An 11,657-nucleotide genomic window follows, 5' to 3' on the forward strand; every position below is an offset into this window, starting at 1 on the left:
TTGACCGACAAGATGGCGTCTGTCACAATCTGGATCGGCTGTGACGTCACATGCAAGTGCTCCATATCCACATATTGTTTGCGTCTCAACCCGTGCATTTTAACCAGCCAAATTAAGTGTATTGTACTAATGATGACACTGTGCTTAATCGCAACAACATATTGCAGGATGTCAATATTCATTCAACGATTAAAATAAAATAAAATGTATCCATGCTTGATGCATGATAATAGTCCTATGAAGCTCACTCAGTGTTGCCGGTAAATAAGATTCTGTAGCTTTATCACATTTCCACAACTTATTAACGCGTTAATATTAAATATTTCTGACAGCAAAAAAAGTTGTGAACGTAAATTACATCCACTATGTCATGTATGTCCGTTGCCGCGTCAACTGTGTTTACATCCTCGACACGAGTGCAGCCATTACTGCCGCCTGTGTTGCCAGATTGCGTTTACATCCTCGAAACGAGTGCAGCCATTACTGCCGCATGTGTTGCCAGATTGCGTTTATATCCTCGACACGAGTGCAGCCATTACTGCCGCCTGTGTTGCCAGATTGTGTTTACATCCTCGACACGAGTGCAGCCATTACTACCGCCTGTGTTGCCAGATTGCGTTTACATCCTCGACACGAGTGCAGCCATTACTGCCGCCTGTGTTGCCAGATTGTGTTTATATCCTCGACACGAGTGCAGCCATTACTGCCGCCTGTGTTGCCAGATTGTGTTTATATCCTCCACATGAGTGCAGCCATTACTGCCGCCTGTGTTGCCAGATTGTTATTATATCCTCGACACGAGTGCAGCCATTACTGCCGCCTGTGTTGCCAGATTGTGTTTATATCCTCCACATGAGTGCAGCCATTACTGCCGCCTGTGTTGCCAGATTGTGTTTATATCCTCCACATGAGTGCAGCCATTACTGCCGCCTGTGTTGCCAGATTGTGTTTATATCCTCCACATGAGTGCAGCCATTACTGCCGCCTGTGTTGCCAGATTGTGTTTACATCTTCGACGCGAGTGCAGCCATTACTGCCGCCTGTGTTGCCAGATTGTGTTTACATCCTCGACGCGAGGGAAGCCATTACTGCCGCCTGTGTTGCCAGATTGTGTTTACATCTTCGACGCGAGTGCAGCCATTACTGCCGCCTGTGTTGCCAGATTGTGTTTACATCCTCGACGCGAGTGCAGCCATTACTGCTGCCTGTGTTGCCAGATTGTGTTTACATCCTCGACGCGAGTGCAGCCATTACTGCCGCCTGTGTTGCCAGATTGTGTTTACATCCTCGACGCGAGTGCAGCCATTACTGCTGCCTGTGTTGCCAGATTGTGTTTACATCCTCGACACGAGTGCAGCCATTACTGCCGCCTGTGTTGCCAGGTTGTGTTTACATCCTCGACACGAGTGCAGCCATTACTGCCGCCTGTGTTGCCAGATTGTGTTTACATCCTCGACACGAGTGCAGCCATTACTGCCGCCTGTGTTGCCAGATTGTGTTTACATCCTCGACACGAGTGCAGCCATTACTGCCGCCTGTGTTGCCAGATTGTGTTTACATCCTCGACACGAGTGCAGCCATTACTGCCGCCTGTGTTGCCAGATTGCACGTTTTCCCTCTCTGTGCGGTTTTAAGTGCATTTTGGCGGGTTTTGAACATATTTTGGGCTGTAAAACGTCAGCAGTATCTGGCAACATATTTTTTTTTACTTAATACAAGAAATTAATGGATGCCAACGTTTTTGCCAAAATGGTATTTTGTTTTCCATTGTTTAGGCAGCTTCAGCATCATACTGTGAGATTCCGTTCAAATTGTTTTTTTCTTCTATGAAGCCTGAGCCATTTATTTTATTAGTTTATAATTATTGTTTAATTTAGTCTTCAGGAGAGACTGCCTGCACACAGTACTAGTATTAATAGTTTTTTTTTTCTTACATGAAAGCTGAGGCATTTATATTATATTTTAAGGTAACTTCATGTTGTGCTGTGAGGTTCTCTGCACTTTAACTTTTGAACCAACAGGTGCATTTGGATAAGTAAAGCCTATTTTTCTGCATTTTTGTAGTCCTGGTAATCTTTTATATTGGTAAAGTTGTTTATAGGATCATTTCTCAGTGTCTTTTTTTTAATCAATAGTTTTTCAGTAATAACTTAATATTTAACATATTACTCAATTTTAAACAACCCCCGAGCCTCCCCCATAGTCTCCAAAATTTCTGTGGGAAACACTGGCGTGCGTAACAACGCTAATCAAGCTTAAGCTAGACGACCCGCCTCAAATACCCGTCCCGGGTAAATGTTATCCCAATTTTAGATGGCCTGTTCCAAACCATCCCGCCCCATGAAAAATTCGTACTTGCATATCTCTCTATCTCTCAGACATTTTACCATTTTGCACCCTGCTGTAAATTATTTGTACCCTGATATTCTCCCAAACTTTGAAGCCCCTGAACATGTGGCCACACAGTAATATTTTTCCCACCTATGTTACCTCTGTACTTTGCATGGAAAACAAGGTCAACATGGTGTATTCTAATTTCTGATATATTGACATCATCCACTACATAATCCTCCTTTTCCTCTCCCAATATTTGAGATAGAAGGGTTCTGTATATCATAAACTATCTAAACTTAAACTTTGCCTTTGTTTGAAAAAAAAATTGATTTAATTCCAATTACTTGCTATAAATCTAGATTTTGACAGCTTCTAAATGTCTGTGTTACTAAATGTGAGCATGAAGCAAGGTTTGCCAAGGCAGGTTTGGAAGAATTCAAAGTCCTGACTTCAACCCCGCTGAATACCTTTGGGATATTCTGGAACGCTGACTGCATGCCAGGCCTCCTCGCCAGACATCAGTGCCTGACCTCACTAAAGTTCTTGCAGCTGAATGAGCACAATTCCCCTCAGCCATGCTCCAAAACCTGGGGAAAGCCTTCCCAGACAAGGGGAGGTTATTAAAGCAGCAAAAGGGGGACCAATTCCATATTAATGCAATGCCTTTGGAATAGGATGTTCAACAAGCACATATGGGTATGTCCACATACTGTACTTTTGACTATGCTGTTCTACTAAGTTCTAGATTTAGCGCCCCCCAGGTATAAGAACTAACCTATTCTGGGAAAGCTTAATGTAGCTATGGGGATTTGTGCCTATTCAGCTACATAAGCATTAGTGCTCTCAGGCACTGATGTCGAATGAAGAGGCCTGGCATGCAGTCACGATTCCAGTTTAGCCCAAAGATGTTCAGTGGGGTTGAGGTCAGGGATCTGTGCAGATCGTTTGAGTTCTTCGAACTCCAGTCTTGTCGTTATGGACCTCACGTTGTGCACAGGAGCACTGTCATGCTCGGACAGGTTTGGTCTCTTTAGTTCCAGTGAAGGTAAATTGTAATGCTACAACAGGCAAAGACATTTTATTGTGTGCTTCCAACTTTGTGGCAGCAGTTTGGGAAAGACCCACAGTTGGGTGTAATGGTCAGGTGTCTACAAACTTCTGGCCTTATGGTGTGCATCAGTCCCAGCCTTGCTTCTTCATACAATTCTATGTATTTTATTTATTTTTTTTACAGCCATTAGTGGTGCTGTTGTACTTTCTTTATGCAACAGAAAGTGCATATTTATTGTGCTATAGATATTGGTTCTACAAATATCCAAAATAATCACCTTTAGGACATTTCCAGCAAATAATCTTGTGCGGATGCCAAAAACAGCATCTTTATCTGTGAAAGACAAGAGACTTAGTCCTGCTAGTCTATGTATACCAGTCATCCTGATCTCTCTATCTGGCTTGTCTGCTGCCTCCATCCATCCATCCATCCATCCATCCATCCATCCATCTATCTATCTATCACTGATTGAAAATGTGAGCGGTAAAACTGGAATGAACCAGTATTTTATTAGTAATTGTCACAGGCAAGTATCGATGATGTCGTGTTGTCTTAGCTATAAATGATGACTAGCGATAAAAGAAGACATTCTCAAGCTCTCAACTATAAAGTGCCATTACTGCATTAATGCTCATGATTCAAATCTTTTTTTACTGCTGACCTGGATACTAAATTGTGCTCCAAAGAAAATATATCGGTGTTCCTTTTGTTTCAGCACCAACACTCAGGACCATAAAGCATTGCCAAATGCACATCAGTATTAAAGAGATCCTGAATGAGCATTTTTAAACTCCCTGCTGAAAATCACATTTTAATTGCTTATTACATTTGTATGCATATTGTAATATGTAATGACCAATATGACTTTTGGGCAGCATGGTGGTGTAGCGGTTAGCACTGTTGTCTCACAGCAAGAAGGTTCTGGGTTCAAGCCCAGTGACCGACAGGGCCTTTCTGTGTGGAGTTTGCATGTTCTCCCTGTGTCCGCGTGGGTTTCCTCCGGGTGCTCCGGTTTCCCCCACAGTCCAAAGACATGCAGGTTAGGTTAACTGGTGGCTCTAAATTGACCGTAGGTGTGAATGTGAGTGTGAATGGTTGTTTGTCTCTGTGTCAGCCTTGTGATGACCTGGCGCCTTGTCCAGGGTGTACCCCGCCTTTCGCCCGTAGTCAGCTGGGATAGGCTCCAGCTTGCCCGTGACCCTGCACAGGATAAGCGGTTATGGATAATGGATGGATGGAATGTGGCTTTTGCTGAGCCCTGGCTTTCCACAGCCATAAACTGTCAGCCTTCAACACTGCATTTATAAAGAGAGATGTCTTCACCACTTTAGTCTCAGGAGGTTTGATGATTGACAGCCTGCCTGAAGTAACACTGTAAAAAATTTTTGATAACTTTACAAAGGTTCTGATGAAAGGATAATTTGTGCCGTGAGAATACTGTAGTAGCTATCAAAACTGAGAAGAACATACCATTTTGAGAAGGTCATACCTAAAGGACAAAATGGTGCATTTAGAGTTGATTGATTAACTCTGAAAGCAAATCCTTGTTGACGCCAAAATCTATATAGTATTTCCTGCTATTCTGTGGGCATAAAGTGCAGTATATGACACAAGACATTCAGGATACAATGGGAATAAATTTGTGGTGAAAGAATATTGGATGGTGGAGAAGAGGAAAATAAATGCATGTGCGGCAGGGGAGGAAGAAGGGTTGCCATGATACTAGGACAGGAGGTATTAAGTTCTAACTGTTACCACGGTATCAGTGATATGTAATCAATTGCCGTGGGTCCTTACTAAGCATGATCTCTCTTTCTCTGTATTTCTCTTTTCTCAGACTGTCTACAAACACTGGCTGTGTTTCCAGTACTTCCAGACCACACAGCTGCATTGCAGCAACAGGATCCCATGCAGACAGTACTGCCTGGTGGTCCAGCAGAGGTGTCCCTTCATATTGCCTGACAATGATGAGTTAATTTATGGTGGAAGCCCTAGTTTTATATGTACAGGTAGGCATATACACAGATATCTTGCCCTGCATACTGTCTGCTTTGTTGCATTGCAGTGCAATAAAGCTATGTGGGCTACAGTCACTCATGAAAGCATGTCTGCAATGCCACCTACTGGTCACACAAAAGTGTGTGCATTTAAGGGTTTTGTATTTTCTTCAGTCGTAAACTGTTCACCCTTTCTTCCCCCCTACCTTAACCTGGGAAGAAACAAAACAGCCTTTTCACCTTTAAGTGATGTCGGTGTGAAACAGTCGTGTCAGTTGTATTTGAGCTGTACTGTGTAATTAAACTGGGAAGTAATTTGCATTTGCATCCCAACTGATATTTGTTCAGTAATTTAGACGCTATAATATAAAGATTCCAATAACATAATATGCTTGCTTACAGTTGGTTGGAAAAAAATTCAGTCCCAAACAGAAAGTGGCCCAAAATGACAGTCATTATTCCATTTTCACCCTATTATTATTATTATTTCCATTATTTCCACATAAAAATGGGTTTCACCCAAGGTCCTTTGCACCACAGGTTTGATACCCCAGCTCAACTCATGGCATTTCAGTTATAATATATATCACACAATATTTTTATACTTTTAGTGTAATATTTATAGCAATACTTTTACATTTACAAAAGCAAAATAAATAATTACAACTCACCCAAAAGTACCAGCATGCCCTGAATTTTTGTTTTCAGACAAGACTCCTATTTTAATCCATCTGTACTGCAAAGTGGGCTTTTTAGTGGAACAAAGCACCATACTTTTAGAGAATATGGTAATGCATCGACCTGATTTTTGGTGGCTTTTGCAACTGTATGACGTTCATGCGTGTACCACCACAGAGTATACAACTGTAAGTGCAAGGCAACATCTCATAAACACTTGCCCACCAGACAATGAAATTTGTATCTTTATGTACCTAATATAGATGGGTTTTTATCCAATGCTTATTTTTAATGTGCTTAAAACATGGGATTATTTACTTTTCAAAGTGTGGGAGAGTCAGTCCCCCCTCAGAGAGTAAATAAACAACAGTGCCCCCCAGAGACCAAATAAACAACAGCGCTCCCCCCCACACACACAATTTTTGTTGTTGCTATACTTAATGTTCCATTCGTATTTAAAAAAAAAATGGTTGTACACATTTTTTTTCTTTTACACATTTTAAACATCTGTGCTTTTTAAAACATCTTTTTTACACATTTTAAACATCTGTGCTTTTCTTTTTAAAACATCTTGTTTTGCACATTTTAAACATTTCATAGCATCGTTAGCTAGCACCTCTTGGCAGACAGCACACTGTGGCAGTGGAGCATCTTCAGATCCAGTCCATGAAAATCCAAACTTTAAATAATCGTGGTCATACTTCCTTCTTTTTTCAGTCCCCCCAGGATTCCGCGGGCCTTTTTTGTGATTGTTGCGGGCTAAAATGTCTGATGTTGCGGGGGGGGTTTCCAAAAAATTGCGATGAAAGTTGCGGTGTTTTTTAGGTTTTTGTTGCGATGACATTGCGGGAGGAAGTGAAAGTTGCGAGAAATTGTTGCGATTTTCTCTTTTTGTGATTAAAATTGAGTGATATGTTAAATATTAAGTTATTACTGAAAAACTATTGGTTAAAAAAAACAAAGACACTGAGAAATGGTCCTATAAAACAACTTTCACAATATAAAAGATTACCAGGACTACAAAAATGCAGAAAAATAGGCTTTACTTATCCAAATGCACCTGTTGGTTCAAAAGTTAAAGTGCATAGAACCTCACAGCACAACATGAAGTTACCTTAAAATATAATATAAATGCCTCAGCTTTCATGTAAGAAAAAAAACTATTAATACAAGTACTGTGTGCAGGCAGTCTCTCCTGAAGACTAAATTAAACAATAATTATAAACTAATAAAATAAATGGCTCAGGCTTCATAGAGGAAAAAGAAAACAATTTGAACAGAATCTCACAGTATGATGCTGAAGCTGCCTAAACAATGGAAAATAAAATACCATTTTGGCAAAAATGTTGGCATCCATTAATTTCTTGTATTAAGTAAAAAAATAAAGTGCACACAGTCCTTCACTGTAAACATTACACACTTTCAGGAACAGAATTTAAGCTTATATAAACATTGTCTCGCACATGCAGTGTTGCCAGATACTGCTGAAATTTTCCAGTCCAAAATATGTTCAAAACCCGTCAAAATGCACTTAAAACCGCCCAATCTGGCAACACTGCGCGCATGGTGCTTCTCTTGAACGTATACACGGAAGTAAGGCGGAAGGTAGTTTGTCGACGTCACCTCAAGACGACATCAACAATTGGTCAAATTTGCGGGACGGTTGCGGTGATTGGATATAATTGCCACACCGCCCTGAATTCGCGGGGATTGGTTGAATTTGCAAATCGCAACATCGCGAAATCCTGGAGGGTCTGTTTTTTTGCTTGGCCCAGACTCTGTCTCCTCACTCACTGTAGCTTTAGGTACTAAAAATCGATCCATTTTGTCTCTGGCAAAGGCTAAATTCTGAAAAGCTGAAGTTCTCTAAATGTCCACAATAGTAACTTATTCTGGTTTATGTTTCCTCACGTTGCGCCCCCCCTGAAGAACTCTGGCGCCCCCCCAGGGGAGGCACGCCCCACACTTTGAAAAGCCCTGTACTAACCCATTTTACACTCCCTCATCGAGAGCTCCGCTTTTAGGCAGTGCCTACACACACACACCAGAAATATAGAAATATTTTCAAATAAATTTCAAGAGACATTATTATGGTTACAATCTTCATTGTTTTAGCTGTTTGAGAAATTCTCCTTGGAGTGCAGGCACCAGAGAGATGTGAAAGCGGTATTCAAGTTAATTAAAGCAGAGTTTAATTAAGCAAAGCTGGCAGACAAATCCAAAATGATAGGCAAAGGCAGAGTCAAAAATCAGGCAATGGTCAGGCGAGGCACAAACAGGTAATCAGAGGCAAAGAGTAAAAATCCAAAGTACAAACAAAGGGAAAAAAACAGAATATCAGAATGAGCATCAAAAGGCTTGGTAAAGTCACGCAAGGATACACAAAGCATTTACTTCACAAGGTAACTGTGAAACTGAGAGTCCTTATATACTGAGCTGTAATGAGGCTGTGATCAGGAACAGGTGGGTGTGTTTGTGATTAGATCTCAAGAGTCTGAGAGCAGTGAGGTGTAGGGTGGGTGGTGTTGTTGTTCATGGCGGCCATATTTGAAAGCCGTTGTGAATTCTGGGATACGGGGTCTTGAGTGCTTGCAGGTGTGACAAGTTGAAAGGTGTCTGAATAAATATCCTGTTCAAATTTCATTTTTAAAGCTTATTTCAAACATCGAATACAAACACTCTGAGCTCTTTACCTATTATCTTACTTGAGAAATGTACTTTGTAAAAATTACATTAGATTTTTGATAACGGTTGGAAGTGTAGTGAACTCAAGTGTTTCCAGTCCTACTGTAAGTGCAACCTGTGTAATAAGGTGTTGCTGTGTCTCTCAGGGCTCCTGGAAGACAGCCCATCAGACGTAGAAGCAGAGTGCTGTGACGTTCGATGGGACAGCAAGTCTGACAACAGCTCCCAAGGGACTTTCAAAAGAACTCACCCGTCATGCCAGCACGGGACATCCCTGAGCTCATCAGCAAACTCCAGACTGTGCAACAGCAGGCTCAAACTCTGCCTGCTAGTCCTGGTCCTGCTCCATACTATGGCCACAATCACAGCCTCCCACAACATCAGCACCATGTCCTCCCTGGAGGAGAACTCCACCAACGAGGAGTGACGAGGCAGACCATCATTACAGCCAGCAAACATCAGTACTCAGTCCAGCTCGGGGTGACTGCAGTGCTTTGTGGGACTCCTAGCGCAGGACGGGATTACTGTGGACATGCAATCAACAAAGCAAACAAACGGACAGACCGACGGACCTGCAAACGTTAAAGAACACTGGACAAACTTAATCCAATGTCATGAACAAGGGACAACACCACAGCCTTTTGTTGAAAGAGACCTCTCTAGGGTGGAGTTCTCTCGCACCATATTTTTTACACTGTGTCAAATGGTTTGGATTTCAGTTGCACTAGATGACTACAGGATCTCTTCGTGTTCTTGTTTTCTTTTCATTACTGGTCTTTGTGCAGGAAAGGATGGGACACATGGATGGGTTATGTGTATATTATCCGAGTGAAAATATGAGTGTGTGCATGTGTGTGTATGTGTGCATATCTGTGCCCACCCATATGCTTCATATATGCTGCTCTGTCCATCACAAAGAGTTTTATTACGTTTGAAAGTACAAATCTACCTAATCAAATGTCCAAATCCTCAGATGAAACCCAGTATTCTGATTCGCTGATCGATTCTCTCTGACTAAAGCTGACTGTGCATGCAGTAGTTTTGCTATTGCAATGTCATTGGGGCCGTAGGGCAGGAAGTCTTGAGGCTCCAGTTATGTGTGCAATATACAGGAATGTTAGTAACTTGAAGTAGAAGTGCTCGTCAAAAAAGCCTTTGTAAATTGTAATCTTTGGAACATGATTCACTAAAGAGGGAAATGTTTTTCCTCTTTTGTATATCCACTAAACCTGCACAAAAGCATATACTCCCTAATTCTGCATTTTTCCTGCCCTTTAGTAGTGTATTTATACAGGTATATTCTCTCTATATTCGAAAGTGCATGTTATTACTAATGTTTAGACTAAACAGTCTAAATGTTATTAATAAACCCAAATTGTATGAAGAACACAAGTTCATCATGTGTTGTAAGCAGATCTCAACCGAAATGACTCCTGATTTTATTTGGACTATGGACATAGCCAGAAAGAACATAAGAGACCAAACAACCAAAAGAGTATCCATTTGCTTTGCTGAATATCTCATATCTTCCACAGTAAAGGGCTTTCTCATTGTTTACACATGCACACATTCACACACTTCTGCAATTCCTTGCTTGTAGAGAGTAATATGACATGGACAGTTGCCATTTTTTTTTCATCTGAGAATAGATATGTATGAATAAAAAAATATTTGTTGCTGCATAGTCGTGACGATCAACCATACAGTCACATAGCTCCCTATGGCCAGGTCCTTTATGAGTGATCCAAAGATATGAGTTTGGTTTTGGGGTTTTTTTGGTTTTTTCCCTGTCTTTTTTTTTTTTTTTTTGACTGAGCAGGAGCAGGGGACGAGATGCTAAGGGCTGATTTCCTGTCCCCCCCCCCCCCCTTTTTCTACAGTTAGACTCTAACAAATATGAGCTACATTCATATTTGTAGTGGCTCAGAGACACAGTAATGATTAGCATTTTAAGAGCATGAGTGTTTTGGTTTGTACTTTCATGAATAATTTGAGTCACATTAGATAGCTTGGGCTCCAAACAGTATTCTTATAACTGGGGCAGAGACACGGTCCGCAACTTTCATTCTGCAGTGCAACCCAAATCGTTCAAATCGAAATATATCACTAACTAGCACGGGCTCATTGGCTTCTTTTATAGATTTTTGGATTTTAGGGGTTCCTCAGTACTTTTAGAGGGATAAAAAAAAACCCACATGGATCTAAAATACTGATGTTCTATGGAAGAACAAATGTAAGGGTTTGTTCCTTTTCTCACATATGCAACACCTTAATTTATTTTTTTATTTTATAAGTAAACTAAGGATGGTAGGTCAAGTATATCAAATCTTTGGCCTCAGTAGCCCCTAACCTTACTATAGTTCTACAAATCTGTTATAAATACTAATTCTCAATTCCTTCATTCTGAATATTAAAACATTAATGTATATTGGACTTGAAACTAAGATTTCAATGCACTGGAGTTGCACTCGAGTTGAAGTTGCTGATTTATTTTTGGAGACTGAATTCATTGTACATTCACCAGATTTGGTTTGATGGAAAACTTTTGCGTAATGAATGAGCCGAGACATAAATTAGCAAAATATTCACACCCGTCACTTACTTTCCATCAAATTTCCTTTCACTTCTTTATCTCAGAAGGATAAGATTTCCTGTAAATCAAAGGAAGTTTATTTGAATTATAAAATTCAAAATGTTTTTGAAGAATGGATAATATAATACTGTAAGGGTTTGTTGCCGTGCAATATAGAGGTACATTTTATTAGCGACTCAAATTCTGGATAAATTACAAGTGTGGGAATTTAATACCAAGTCAAAAATGTCAAGTCATTCTTGAGCATGTTCCTAGTTCATTTTTAAACATTTCTTAACCAGTAGGGTCTCCATTCATTCCAGTTCCCCAATGCTCAAAA

At 40.6% G+C, this 11,657-nt stretch overlaps 1 protein-coding gene across 1 annotated transcript in view; it reads left to right on the plus strand.

Annotated features, from left to right (window-relative positions):
* Positions 1–9,172, plus strand: part of LOC132891761 (NALCN channel auxiliary factor 1) — a 265,656-nt gene extending 256,484 nt beyond the window's left edge. Inside the window, exons 2-3 of the mRNA XM_060929677.1 lie at positions 5,223–5,394; positions 8,892–9,172. Coding sequence (XP_060785660.1) covers positions 5,223–5,394; positions 8,892–9,172 — 453 coding nt within the window. The remainder of the gene's footprint in view (positions 1–5,222; positions 5,395–8,891) is intronic.
* The last annotated feature ends 2,485 nt before the right edge of the window (positions 9,173–11,657 follow it).

The sequence above is a fragment of the Neoarius graeffei genome, chromosome 9 (assembly GCF_027579695.1).
Source record: "Neoarius graeffei isolate fNeoGra1 chromosome 9, fNeoGra1.pri, whole genome shotgun sequence".
NCBI classification, from domain to species: Eukaryota; Metazoa; Chordata; class Actinopteri; order Siluriformes; family Ariidae; genus Neoarius; species Neoarius graeffei.